The sequence below is a fragment of the Tiliqua scincoides genome, chromosome 8 (genome assembly GCF_035046505.1).
Source record: "Tiliqua scincoides isolate rTilSci1 chromosome 8, rTilSci1.hap2, whole genome shotgun sequence".
Lineage (NCBI taxonomy): Eukaryota > Metazoa > Chordata > Lepidosauria > Squamata > Scincidae > Tiliqua > Tiliqua scincoides.
The window spans coordinates 52,211,328-52,226,373 of NC_089828.1; the positions used below are offsets into that span (position 1 = coordinate 52,211,328).

Here is a 15,046-nt window from a genome sequence, read left to right on the forward strand (position 1 = left end):
TGATTCATTATCTCATAGTCCTGGTAATAATCCTGATAGCCCAAGGATGGAAACAAAAGGACACACCCTCCGCCCCCAAACATTACACTGTGAACTCAAATGATGAACACTACTGTGATGTTTGAAGTTGACAATCTGAATGTATAGAGAAGACAGGATTAAAATGCTCAAGTGACATGGAGCTGAGAGACAAGTTCTTCCATCACTGGAGAAGGAATAAACTGTCATTTAATGAGACTATTGGATATGTTTATATTATTGTGTGTTAAACCAGAGTTCTAGTATTTTACCAGTACTATAACAATTTTTATTATACTAATGGTTATACAATGGTGAATGTGTTTAATTATATCTTGTTATTTTAAAATGTTAGGCATATACTGTTAAAAGAAATGAAGGGAAAATTTCCAGAGGTGAGATATAATTTAAACATAAGAAAAAAATTAATATACAACTTTTTCTTAAAGGCAGCATATCTGGTCATAATAATCCATGTTTAAGTAACATGGTGCATGGACTACTGTAACACTCTCTACATGGGGATGCCCTTGAAAACAACCTGGCAACTTCTACTGAAAGGTCAGGAACCTCTCTGGAGCCCATTGTTCTGACCATATCATGCTGATGATTTTTCACCCTCAACAGTTACCAGTATGTTTTCTGATCTAATTCTGGTGATTACCCTTAAAAACCTTATATCACCAAGGTCCTTGATATTTGAATAACTGCCTTCTCCCTCATTAACCTGCCCATTCACTGAGTTTATCTCACCATCTGCCGATATATGCTTATTGGCATTGGCAATGGAAACTGAATGGGTACCATTTCTCTACCAATGTCACAATGCTGTAAGGGAAGTGGTTCTCATCCTGCACATGAATGCACCACAGCAAACTCACAGAGGTGCTGCGGGATGTCCCCTGTGGCCTCTTCTTCAGGCTTTCCTGGGCATCACCATCTTGGATTGTGCAGTTCTTGCAAGATTCTCATGTGATTCTTGTGAGATCTCATACAATTCCCACAAGATCTCATGTGATCCACGATGGCAGTGCCCAGGAAAGCCAAAGAAAGAGGATGCTATGACTGTGACTGCAGTAAGGTTTGGGACCACTGCTACACGGGAAACAATTGAGTATGTGGAAGTCTCATATGGGGCTAAATCTGCATATTATGATGGATTTATTTAGAAAATATAAAATAAAAGGGACAAATGGGAAAATCTTCAAAAGGAAAAAATTATTGTCATCTTGTGACCCATCTGTCCACCTGTTCCTGCTTGAACACAGAACGCTGCTACTTACTGAATCAAAGCTACCCTTTGTCCATCTAGGTTAGAACTATCTATGCCTAGTGGCAGCAGCTCTCCAGGGTCCAAGCCAGGGGTCATTCCCATCCCTACCTAGAAAGGCTGCCAGGAACTGAATCTGAGACCTTCTGAACTGAATCTGAGACCATTTGCATATGAAGCAAGTACCCTACTACCGAGTCGCTCCCCCCCACAAGTTTCTATCTGCACCAAGTTACAGAAGACTATTGGGCTATCAGCATTTATAAGCCATGATGACCACAAGAAACCGCCACACACAAAGATAATGTACCCTGTTTTGTCCATAGCACATGGTATCCAACAGCCATGACTCACATGCCCTACTTGTGGACTTCCCAGAGCATAGTGGAAACAGGCTACTAGGTCTGACAAATCCTCACAGTTTGATCCAACAAAGTTCTTCTTATGGACCTTACCCTTTTCAAGAGAACTCAGTGGCTTGAATTCCAACATCTTGGCTCAGTGGAGCCAAGAATTCCTCCTCAATGTTAAAACCACTCACAACTTGCACAGGTGAGCCGAAAAAGAAATGGGAAAGGTCAGGGGGGGAAGAAGTTTAAAGTCCCTTTCTCACAAGAAGAAATCATCAAACAGGAGCAAAACAAAGCAGCAAGGTGGCGTCCCATTGGCTCCCGTCTGCCCTGATTGGCAAAGGTGGCGAACGAAGCCTCAGACGGGTTCTTTGACAAGGCCATTGGCTCCCGTCTACCCTGATTGGCAAAGGCGGCGAACGAAGCCTCAGACGGGTTCTTTGACAAGGCCTAACGCCTCTCCGGCACCCCCATGTAATTACACACTTGAGTGACTGGACTCTGAAGAAAATTGAAGGCCTGAGCTGCGAACAGCTGCCATTTTCTCTCTCCATCATGCCGGCATGATTACTTGAGAAATGAACAGCCCCAGCTCAAAGCTACTCCAGAATTCTCAGAGGAAATATGGCTCTGTGTTCAAATAATGAGATTCTTAAGGCAAGCGTTACTTACAATCACACCACAAAAAAAAGAAGAGAAAGGAAGGGAGAAAAAAGAAAAAAGAAAAAAAGGAGGGGGGGAAGAGGAGAAAAAGAAAAAGCCAGGTCTATATCTTACAAATTAGTATTTAAGAAACATGACTACTGTTTGGGTAGCCATTCCTTGTTTCCAGAGAAGGAGGGAGGAAAGGTATTTTCTCTTTTCTCCCTTTTGGATTTGGCAAATTGATCCTTGGTGACAGGAATCCACAAAGTCTTTAGCCAAAAAAAAAAAAAAGAATGGGGGAGGGGGAATAGCTAGTGGATTGGGAAGGAGAACTCCATTAATTAGCATCTTTGAACACACGACATAGGCAATGATGGATGCCATCGATCGTGGGCCCCAGCTTTCCCACATGCCCCATTTTGCTTTGCTGCAACTTATCCTAAAACATTTTTAAAAAGACTTTCCCTTCTTTTTTGAAAGTGGGAAAAATAATTTTATTACTACTACTATGCTAAGGATATTAATATACTGCCTTTCAACAACAAAAAAGTTCACAAAGCAGTTTACACAGCAAAATAAATAGTGGTTCCTTGTCCCAAAAGGGCTAACAAACTAAAAAGGTACAGCAGTACCTGTAGGAACACCACCAGTCACTGGAAAAGACACTATGATGTGGTTCATTTGCTCTCCTCCTGCTAAATACAAGAGAAGTCCACTTTGCCCAGTTAGCATGAAAGAAAAGAAAGGTGTATCATCTTCATCTTCTTTTAAAGGAGGAGAGGAATGAGTGGCTGACCTAGGACCAATTATTACAAGGAACCCAAACTCATCTTTATGCTAGCAAGTTCTACCTTACAGTTGAACATCAGGTTTAGACACTATCTAGTGCTTTAACTAGAGCAGAGTACATTTTATATTTGAGCTAATTTCTGTATTTAACCCAAGAGGTACGCTACAAGAGCATGCATTTGTGTTATATGGTGGAGAGAATGCCATGTGAGAGAGAGAGCGCGCGCACATGTGCATAAGAGATAAAGTGAGCCTTTTACACCACAGGTCCAGCCTATTTATACACAGATTTTTTTATGCACGGATTTGACTCAACACGAATGGCCACTGCAAATGAGAAGGAATGTGCTGATCTCTGGAGAAGGGGAAAAATACATCCCTTTAAAATCAGTTTAAAAAACTGAACAGACCTTTAACGATAGCCTCCTTAATGAGAGAGAGGGAGGGAGGGGGGGGCAGCTGGCTGACAATCCATCAATCCTTCTCTCTCCAGCAGACCCCTCCCTTCCCCGTTTGCACTGCTGAAGGGAGGGAGTACAAGAAGTGATTGCCAGCCCAATCCAGTCCACACTTTCCTGGAGTAAGCCCCATTGACTCTAATGGAACTTACTTCTGAGTAGACATGCATAGGCTTGAGCTGTGCATCTCCTAGTATAGGAGACAAATCAGCTTCCTAACCAAACCCTTATCGGCTCTGATATATTTTCATGGTCTATTTTTGTTTTCCCCACCAGCTGCTGGAAAAATTTAATTTCATTAAATTAATACAGGGTTCAATCCTATCCAAGGAGAATAGGAGAAATGACTAGTTGGATTGGGGTCTACAGGGGTGTGTGTGTGTAATGTTGGTCAGACTGGTTGTTCACAAAGTTCATTTGATAAAACAATTCTATTGGTATGCTTACAAAGTTTAAAAAAATGAGTCCTCCTGGACCAGACAAAATCTACCTACTCCAGCATTCTGTCTCCAACAGTGATCAGCAGCTGATCATTTATAAAGCATGTATATTGCTGTGTATTAATATATTTTTAAGATCTGCATTTAATTAGTGATATGATTAATATAATTAATATTAATATAGTTAATATATATGTAATATTTAATATTATATTATAATAAATATAATATTATAACATTATATTTAATATAGTTAATATTTCTGGCCACTTCCTTTTTAATGATGTCACTTCCAGCCCTCAGGAACATGATGGGGAGTCATGGCCAACAGCCGGGGGGGGGGTGTCAATGGAGCCACTGGCCGGAAATGTTTGAGTACCACTGGATTATAGGCTTAGCAATAGTTTTAATGATGGGATTTTCTTTTTATGCTTTCAAAGTACAGGTTAAGCATCATTATTCGCATGGGTTCCAAGCACTCAAAAAACAAACTATGGCAAAAAAGCGCACTATAGCAAATCAATTTAAAAAACAAAGTTTCTTTGGTGATTTAAAAACAGCCTTGCTGACCTTTGTGATGTAAGATAAGAGTCATTAAGAAGACAATCCATCAATCAGAGAGTAGGTGCATTGTGTCATGGGGCACCTGGAGCAACAAGCAAAGCAGAGTGATCTCGGTTCAAACTAGCTACTGCACCCTCCAAGCACATCTGCCCAATTAATTGCCTTATATCGAGTGCCCAAACCCCGGCCTGGGGGCCACTTGCGGCTCTCAAGGACTCCTAATGCGGCCCACGAGGAGCCCCTAGTCTCCAATAAGCCTCTGCCCTCAGGGAACTTGGTGGAGACCATGCTGGCCCGACCCAACTGCTCTCAGCATGAGGATGACTGTTCAACCTCTTGCGTGAGCTGTGGAATGAGGGCTCCCTCCACTGCTTGCTGTTTCACATCTGTGATGCAGCAGTGGCAGCAAAGTGCAAGGCCTTTTATAGGCCTTCAGCTATTGCAAGACCTTCATTCATTCATATAAGTTCCATCTCAGATATAGTAATTTGTGTAAATTTATGTATTTATTCAAATTTGAAATGTAAATTCATTCTTTTTTTCCTGGCCCCCAACACAGTGTCAGAGAGATGCGTGGCCCTCCTGTTAAAAAGTTTGGACACCCCTGCCTTATATGAAATCAGTATGATGTTGAATAGGGTCATATCTATAAGAAATGTGCCTGGACTACACATTACATTTTCTCAACACCTGTTCTGTAAAAACTGCAATGGATTCAAGCCCAGAACCAGACCACGTTTGCTATCCTTTGTTACTGCACAGAAAACAAGAATGTCTCACTTCCTTTGCCTTGCCTTTGAAAAGCTGAAAGCATTCAAATCAAAAACATCATGGGGAAAAATGTGAGCTTGTCCTCAACCACACAGCACTGGCTGAAAAGGAGGGAACTGCAGGGAAATGGAACAATCATCAAAAAAGCCTTGTTACTACCATAGGTCAGATGGAATCTCCCCTACCCCCTTCAAAAGGACCTGGATCAAACATCCTCACTGTTCTGAATAACTAAGCAAGTCTATTCCTGACTATGGCTATAGATAGGCCATAGTCAGGCCATTGCACTGCCTTTTTTATACCTCCAGGCCTTACCATCTCTACTGCACTTCCAACCTCACTTCACTTCTTCCTTGCTGTGCCATGCTCCCAACCTGAATAGAGTCAGGCTATTAGGAGACACCAAAAACAGCAGTTGCTGCACAGAATCAGAGATAAAGAGCACACTAGCCCAGACCACTTCATAGTATAGCACTGGGGGGAAAAATAGGGAAGGTTCCCTAGTTTAGTGTTAAAGCACCAGCTTTGCAAGAGGAAGGTTCCCAGGCTCAATCTCAGGCAGCCTCTCCAGGTCAGGTTGAGAAAGACGCTCCTCCCACCAAAACTACAGAAAGCAGTTGCCAGTCAGTGCAGGCAGTACTGAGCTAGAGAGGCCAAGGGTCAGATTCCACAGAAAGCCACTTCATAGATTCATATATGCAGTGTCGTCACTAGGCCAGGGCAGGGTGGCTGGCTGCCCCCAGGCACAAGCTTTGAGGGGACATGTCACCACACAGCCTGAGCCTCCCTTGGCACAGCTTCAGGCCCAGCCACCATGTGCTGTTGCCATGGATCACGCTTTCACTGCTCACCCGCAAGAGTGTGGTGACTGGGCCTGAAGATTGCCAGAGGAGATGGGGTTTTTTCATTTAAATCAATGCGAGAGCCATCACCCTTAAACTTCCAGAACACCACGCTCCAGGTAAGTGCCACTGCCCTGGGTGCAATCTGCAACAGAAATACCTCTCCATATATATTCACATTACTAGGGCATATCCTAGGGTAAGAGCCCTGAAATTTTAACTGCCAAATGAAGAATGGGTAAAGAATGGGTCAAAGAACAAACCTCGAGGGCCCTCCAGAGTGAGACTTACAATGAGCATCGTTACAAGAAGGTTCTTCTTCGTGACTTGAGCATGAGAGAAGATGTAGTTGAGGACAGTGTTCATATCACTTTTGTTCTCTTCTCGGAGGGCAAAGACACACTTGTCGTAGTGACCTACGGGCAACAATTAACCCTGTTAGACACCTTAAGATAAATGTCTTAGGCTGCAATCCTAACCACACTTTCCTGAGTGTAAGCCCCATTGAACAAAATAGTACTTACTTCTGAGTAGACCTGGTTAGGATTGTGCCCTTAGTCACCTTTTGGAAGGCCAAAAGAGATGGGGCTACATAAAATGCACCAGATGATGGAATTCCAGAGGCTGGTGCCACAACCAATAAGGCACTGTTTCACATGCATTCTAACCTCAAAAGGTGTTGGCACATGGAGCAAAATTTAGACAGCAGCAAAAGAAGCAGGCCAGGAGCGCATTTCCTGAGGCTAAGAAGTTTGGAAGCTGCTGATGCTTGGCCTACTCAGAAACATAGGGTGCCTACCCTTTAGTAGGCTGATAAACATTGCTAGAATACAAGATTTCCCACTACAATGTCATCTGCTGCACTGATCTGGAGTGGAAATTAAGCTCCTAATTCTCAAAAAGGGGATAGCAGGCAGCTGTGGCATTTCCAGCAGAAAATTTAGAATTGCAAACTCTATGACACATTACTGCCACCCAGTGGTCAGCCACAGTGTTGGAAAACCCAACTTTTTAAAAATTTGAGAGAGAGAAAGGTGTTGCCTTAATGAATCAAAGAATATTGCAAGATCTGCCGCCAAAATCTGGTTGCTCATCCCCACCAGAAATTGACTTTTTTTTCTTTAAATCCTATATAACTCAAGCAAAGGGCTCCAGGTCAGTAGTATGGCACACATTTGCATGCAGAAAATTCCAGAATCAAACCCCTACATTCTGTTAGCATACCATCAGAGCAGCATCACCTGCAGAACTGATACAACTAGGTTTTGCAACTAATTCTCCTTGAGACACTAATTCACCATGATACATTGTCTCAAGACACAACAGAGCCAAATTCTTGCTGCATGTTTTGCTACACATACAATGCCATCTGGTGGGCTGATTTTTTAATGGTAGTGTACCACCATTATTCATATGGGGGGAAAATAGATATTGTAGGTTTCTCTCTCACACCTTGGCAATTGCCACCCTCCACCAAGCCAGTGCCCATCTCCCCCACAGAAACTCGATTAAGTTACATGAGACTCACCATGCTGAAACTGCGTTTCCACTTTGAGGTACTGTCTGAGTAAATCCATCACCACAGCCTTCATGTGTCCTCGAATGCCACTCCGGTACCTGCAGCAAGACTTCAAGTGTGATTAGCTAGTCTTCACAGTCAAATGGTTCTGGAATTTTCCTCTATTTGCTCCACACCTCACACACAGACAAGTTTTCCAACCATAAAACCTTAATTTTTGCGACCTGAAATAAGTTGGGCTCAACATGACCAGCTCTAACAGCCATGGCTGACCTTCCCAGCACAGGGCATAATAAAGCAAAATAGAATTGGCCCCTAAACATTGGAATCTCCAATTAGACTTTCATTTTCTACCTATCCTACTCCTCCCTGGAATAACAATTGGCCCTGTCTCGTGGTGGTGGGAGTGGCTTTCCCCAAGTGTCAGGAATGCCCTCCCTTCCTCTAATGGCAGATCCTCAAATGGCAGATCTTTGGTTGATGTAACTCAGTATCATCAGCACTGCTTAGCAATTATCCTTCACTGTGTTGAGGGTCTTTCCCAGCCCTCCCAGGAGATGCTAAGGATTGAACCTGGGAATTTCTGGATGCAAGCAAGTACTCTATCACTGAACTATGGCCTCTCTCTCCCTTTGTAGTGTTCATGGAGATTGGAACCATTGTTTTGATGAAAATGTGGCACTCTTAGGTGTCTGTGAAGGGGAAAATCTTGAGAAATAGAGTGTTCGATGAGATCTCTCATGGAACTAAACTTGCATAAACCACATTGATAAATGGGGCTTATGTTCAGCCTACCTATGTAAACCACCTGAAGTCTATGAGAAAAGTGGTATATAAATACTACAATAAATCCCACGCTCCATGGTGCATTAGAATTTGGCCCATGTATGCATTTTCTTTTGGTGCCTGGATCCTACACAGAAGAAACTCCTAGCCATCCAATTCCAGTCTTGCCAATCCCGCCACCAACAGCCTGCACTTCTGATACCAAGTTACCTCTGCACCAGCTGTACAATGCTCTGGGTGTTCATGAAGAAGACCTCGCGCTCTGATTTGCGGTTGAGGGTGGCTGCATGACTGTCCAGGATATTGGCAATCTGAGAAGAGGGTGGAAGAGTGATATTTATTGCAAATATTACTAGGCCACCTGTAGGTCCCAATAAAGAGATCATCAAGGCAGTGTACAATCAACAACATTAAAATAAAATAATCAAACACAAAGCAGGCTAGCAGACGCACAAAATAATTAAACAGAGGCACCAAAACCCAGAAAACTCAAAAGAAAGCCAACTGGAACAAAAAGTGTTCATAGCCTGCTTAAAGGCAGGAAACCCAAGGATTAGCCATGTTTCATGGGGGAGAATGTTACAAATCTGAGAGTTGCCATTTAAAAGTCTGTCTTGTATCCCCACCAAGTGCATCTTGGACTGCATTGCAACACAAAAACAGGGCTTCCAGTGATGGCCACAGTGTATGGAAGGAGAATGTTCCTTCAGATTCCAAGCATTGTAAGGCATTATAGTCAATAACTAGCACCTTGAATTGTGCCCAGAAACACATCAATTCATGGAACAGGGGCAGAAAGCGTTCCGAACAATTGGTACCAGAAAGTAGCCTGTTTGCCACATTATGCACCAGCTGCAGTTCCCAGACAGACTTTGGGGCAACCCCAAGTACTGAGTGTTACAGTAATCCAAATAAGATATATCACTAAGAGATGGATCACAGTAGCCAAGATTCTCTCCCCCTTGAACTTTTTGTTTTAATTTAAAGCAAGCAAGTTTTTAGACATTATTCTTTTGCAGATACAGTATAAGGAAAAGTATTACAGGCTCTATTTTACCAGTTGCCCAATAAAGGTAATACGATCAAATGATATTCAACATGTTAGAATATGCTTGCGGCTAATCTGCAATTAGTCCTTGCCACCTTAAACCCCTACGCTACAAAATGCCTGGCTGCAAGTCTGACCTGCTGGCTGGGAAACTGGCAGAGGACCGAAGTGATGTTGCTGGCATACTGAGCCATCTCCTTTTTGATGGATTTCTCCACATTGGGTGGAATCCGCCCAGAAACGCTGGTCATGATGTCCTGAAGTTCCAGAAGAGGCAAAGATGGATCTCGTAGGGTCTTCATCAACCGTTCAACCCAGTCCTTCAACTGGGTTGAGAAAAAGGCGACAAATGTTTTTAGTTTCACACACACACGGATTCCTAAGGCTACATATACTGTACATAAAGTCAACACAGTATAGTGATTACAACATAGTGTACTAGGAGTGAGGAGACCCAGATTCAAATGGGTTCACTCAGATTTAATCAGATTCACTCAGGCAGGAAATTTTTTGGATTATGTCAGACCAATCATATGCTCTTTTACCCTAACCTACTTCATAGGAGGAGGATAAAATGGGGGGGGGGAAGAACAGCAGTATAAGCACATAAGTTGATACCTTGTATGCCACTGTGAGCTCCTTGAAGGAAGTGCAGAATAGAAAAATTAACACTACCACCAAATCCAGCAACTTTCAAAACCTGCTTCACTGTCATGGTTTCTAACTAAGGAACTCTGGAAACCATAGTTCTCAATACAGGTTCTAAAAGTTGCTGCTCTTTTGTACAGTTTTTTCTTCTAATTTACATTTTTATACAGGTGAGTGTCACTCAGTGCTGTTCCAACCAGGAACAGCCAGCGTATGTGACAGCTGCGGCTACAGCTGGCCGTTTCAGCCAAAACACATGACTTCTGGTTTCCCAAGAAACCAATAGCTCAGCACATGGCACAAAATATGCAAATTAGGGTGTGAAAATATTCACTATAGGAAAGGTTAATTGCAAAGGCAGCCGTGAACATGATGATGGTTTGGGACAAAGCCTTAACAGCCCCTTCAGGAAGAGACTTGGAAGAGAAGAGGAAGAGACAGGAAGTAGCCAATGGTACCTTGCTGTTAAAGAAGGGCTCTGGCAGGCAGTATCCATTCATCACGTTCACCAAGTTATCAAGGACATAGTGGAAGACGCGGTGGAGCTTCTCGCCTCGGAGAGCTGTGCTCTGGATCTGCGGCAAGGTGCCTGTATGGAGCTCAGCCTTGGAAGATCAAAAGAGATATGTTAATGATACAAAGGGAAAGAGGGGAAACATGAACACATAAGATTCAGTTCCTGCCCTGCTCTATGATGCTTACATGAGAAGAGTCACCTGGGCAATTAGGCTCTGCTGCTTCAGAAAAGTTCAACCACTAGTGTGAAGACTGTCAGCTATGGGAGATCATTCACAGAGCTGAACAACAGACTCTGAGCCATGACTATTTCCTTGGAAAACACAGACATCCTGGGCCCCCAAGTTGTTTCATCAATCCTCAGCATTGCTCCACACCTTTGCTAAATGACCAATCCCTCCCTTCCCTGCTGCTATATAAAGAATTTCCTATCACCAGATTTTGAGCAACAAAGTATTTCTGCATGCAACTCAAGACTCCAATTTATCGTGTTATTCTACCCTCATTTTCCAGCCATGCTAGCACTCCCCCTCCTTACTTCTCTAAGATTTACTGTCTCCAACTTGGAGACTGACTGACTGCAACTTGGTTTCCCAATTACACTAGAACTGCCATTTCAGTGAGGAGTACTAGCAGAGAAGCACAAGATTCAAAGATACAGACAGAATGATTCAGAAAAAAATTGCAGGAACAAACACACTTGTTTGCAAAGCATCTGAATTAGCTGCTTTTTAATTCCTAAAAATAATCCAAGAGACATTAATGGTCCTCAGAAATAAACTCATGTGGCCTAGACACTGGAAGGAGGGGGAACATATGCTCCAAATAGCATCCCTAGAGACTATTATCCACCCAGGTGACTCCACAAGCAGGGCCTTGCAGGTGCTGGGCCCATGCAGAAATGACCTGCCCCTAAAGAGTTGGTGCACAAGCCCCAGCAACCTCAATCTATTACCTGCTGAACCCGACTTGGGTCATCCAGCTGCATCTTGGCAATCACACAACCGGGGTCAAGTGCAGCACCAGGACGCTTCACATAATGGATGCAGCCCGATTCTGCTGCTGTTAGCGTCATCACCATCTTCATCACCTGAAAGACAGAAAACAAGATGAGACATTTCTCTTAAGCGTGTTCCCTTGATAGCCTGTCATCAGGAAGCAGCCCAATATTGGTTGGTTGGCAACCTTCAGTCTCGAAAGACTATGGTATAAGCCTACAGCACCCGGTATTCCCAGGCGGTCTCCCATCCAAGTACTAACCAGGCCTGACAGGCATATTGGTGGATGATGCACCTCACTAGGTCTCACCTAAGACTAGGCATCCCCCCATGCAAGAGAGAAGGGAGAAAGCCTCTTCAAAGATGATCCCTACCACCTGCAGTCTTAATACTATATCTGTAGTTTTAAAAAAAAAACCTCAAATATTGATCTGTTTGCTGCCATTAAACCTTTTTTAATCACTTAAAAACAACTTGGAACCAAAATATTAAAAGGACTGCCTCCGTCAATACTATCTTGGCTATCCACCAAGGTCATTTGGGAAGCCATCTTGTTTGTTCTATTCCAATCTGAAGGTGATTGGGGGGGGGACCTTTCTTAACCTTGATGTATAAACTTTGGAACTCCCTTCCTGAAGACATTTGCTTGGACCTCCCACTCCAGTAGCATTCTTCCATCTTTTTAAAGTATTCCTACTAAAGCTGGCATATGGCCTGACCATTGTTGGATTTTATAAGGGGAGGAAAGTTTTTTTCCCCATCACAAACATCTGCAAAAAACAGTATCAAGAGAACTGTCACTGATTGCTCACCCCTCCCTCCTTGGAGACTCAAAAGCAGCTTCCAATCCTAGAGGCACTGGGGAGGAAACCTTTTTCCAACCACCATCTGTTGTAAGAACTGAGACTTTATCTGGCTCCCTCTTCCATTTAACAACTTTACTGCGCTTTATCTGAAGCTCTGCCTGCATTAATTTTAGAATTACAATTTTATTCTGTGTTATTGGCTACCTTGATTAGCTCGCCTTCATAAACAGAAAGGCAGCATTTGAATTCACCAGTAAAAAAAGTTTTTACAAAACACAACAGATTAATCCAATCCACCAACCAAGCATTTCAGCCACAGAAACCAATACTTAGAAATAGCAACAGCTAATTTTGAAATTTAACTCAGACAGCCAAATCTAACAACAGTGCAGTAAGCTTTTACCTCAATTTCTGCAAAACACTGGCCTGCAAACACATGTCCTCCATCTTCTACCACATACTGGATAAGCTTTCCTGCTGAAGGTGAACGCAGAATGGATGGATCATTCTCCTTCTCAAACACACAGGTCTTGTTACCAATAGTGATGCGGTATCTAAGAGGGAAAAACAATGAGGAAGGCCAGGCACACAGTGATGACAAGCAGTTCACATTCATGGCTGCCTTATATCAAGTCAGACCATGGGTCCATTCCGCTCAGTACTGTCTCCTCTACATTCAATGGCAGCAATTCTGCAGAGTTTCAGATGGAGGTCTTTCCTGGAGATGCCAAGGATGGAACCTGGAATCTTCTGCATGCAAAGCAGTACCAGTACTGCATGCAATCTTCTACCAGTAAGCTACTACTACTACTCTACAGCCCTACTTATTAGCAATCTTGCAACAGAGAAGGCTGCTACCTGTCGACTTCTTCTTTCATGTAGGTGGTGTAACTGCTTCCATCATAGGACAAGAGGAGCCCTCCATCACTCAATCGATGAACATCAACCTCCACGCAGGAACCGTTCATGATGACCACATAGGAATTAGGAGACTGCCGAGTCACCTGCAAGGACAAGAGAACCAAGGAACACCTGGTGAATGTGAATTTCCATAGCACCTGTAACTCTCTCAGAGTGGTATACCTTGGCTTGAATCTTGATTCTGCCAGGAACCTAGATGATCCTAAACAAGCCTCCCTCTCTCTGAGCTTCAGTCCCCCTCCCTCACTTGTGCAATATGAGTATATTAATGCTATCCTTCCATACAGGGTTGTTGTTAAGGGTTACTAATGTATGAAATGCTTTGAAGAATCTAAAATTACTGTATTTGTGATAAAAAACTGCTTCCTGCCTTATTCATAAGATAACCCAGCATACCTAAGAAAATATTAAACAATGAAACAAGAAAACACAAAATAAATCAAACACTGAAAAGCAGCAAAACAGCATAACAATAACCACCTGCGGGAATTCATTAAAAAATAAACATTTATACAGAGAGTGAAGGCAAAGTCTGGCCCAAATAGATCAGTTCAACCCAAAGCCTTTCTGAAACAGGTCTTTGTCTGGTACCTGCAAGTGTATAGCACTGCAACACCATTTTGGAGAGTGTTCTAGAAGGCTGGTGCCATCACCAAAGAGACACTGCTCCTAGAGATATGACTATCAAACTTCATACAGCAAAAGGTATCTAGAACAGGACTTCCAATGCTAAATAAAAGTACACAGAAGTATGTTGATGGTACTAATGCTAAATTCTATTTATCAGTTGCCAAGACACAGTACCTTCAGTACATATTTCTTCCCTTCATAGATAAGTTCCCCATCCACTGTGTTCAGCAGTGTATGAGCCGGTAAGACTTGACCCCTGCAAGATGAAAGGAAGTCAAGTCTTAAAAGCAGCTTTCCAGAACAGTCATGGGAGCAAAAAATAGATAACCTGCTGACATTAAGACAAAGCTGGATATGTTTACAAAGGTTCTGTTAGCCTAAAAGTTTAACAAATGGCCAAATTCTAATCTAATTAAGCTGATGAGAATGTCCTCTGTTATAATTAAAACTGAAACCATCCATTTTACATTATGTCCTTTTTCTGTCTCCCCCAGCTAATGCAAAGTTTTCGGCTTCACCCCCTTCCCCATACTATCTATAATTGATACAGGACCATCCACGTACATAGCACTTTACCAAGAGTGAGGACAGGTTCTTGTCTCTAGGCTTACAATCTAGATATGAACACAACAGAGGAAAGGATGCAGAAGGCAAATACTGTGTAAGCAGGGGAAGAATATGCAATTGTTTCAGTTACACATACTTAGATCAGTTCAGCTATAGCAGGGAACAGGGACTTAAGGAGCTGTGCCACAGACAAGCCTTGCTTTATCTCATGTTTGCTAGATTGTGAGCCTGCGGGTACAGACTTGTTCATTTTATTTTTGTACAGTCTGCCATGTTTTAGGCACTTTTATAAATGCAGTGATGATCTATTTTACACCCAAGGATCAAACGTCACTTAATTTTAAATAAATTTTACAGCTTGACAGACATCAAAAGTAAGTTCCACCAAAAGCAATTCTCTCCCATACTCATTTCCAACCTCTGGAAATGATCGGTTCTCTGATCAATTGATCAGAATCAC

General features: G+C 42.7%; 1 protein-coding gene across 4 annotated transcripts in view; it reads right to left on the bottom strand.

The window, feature by feature from the left end:
* The window catches only part of ACACA (acetyl-CoA carboxylase alpha), a 205,017-nt gene that overhangs the window by 137,148 nt on the left and 52,823 nt on the right, over positions 1–15,046 (bottom strand). For all 4 annotated transcript variants that reach the window (XM_066636059.1, XM_066636060.1, XM_066636061.1 and 1 more), the window contains 9 exons: positions 14,194–14,275; positions 13,327–13,472; positions 12,872–13,022; positions 11,620–11,754; positions 10,607–10,753; positions 9,638–9,826; positions 8,663–8,763; positions 7,676–7,764; positions 6,439–6,563 (listed from right to left, as the gene is read on the bottom strand). In XM_066636059.1, coding sequence (XP_066492156.1) covers positions 6,439–6,563; positions 7,676–7,764; positions 8,663–8,763; positions 9,638–9,826; positions 10,607–10,753; positions 11,620–11,754; positions 12,872–13,022; positions 13,327–13,472; positions 14,194–14,275 — 1,165 coding nt within the window. The remainder of the gene's footprint in view (positions 1–6,438; positions 6,564–7,675; positions 7,765–8,662; positions 8,764–9,637; positions 9,827–10,606; positions 10,754–11,619; positions 11,755–12,871; positions 13,023–13,326; positions 13,473–14,193; positions 14,276–15,046) is intronic.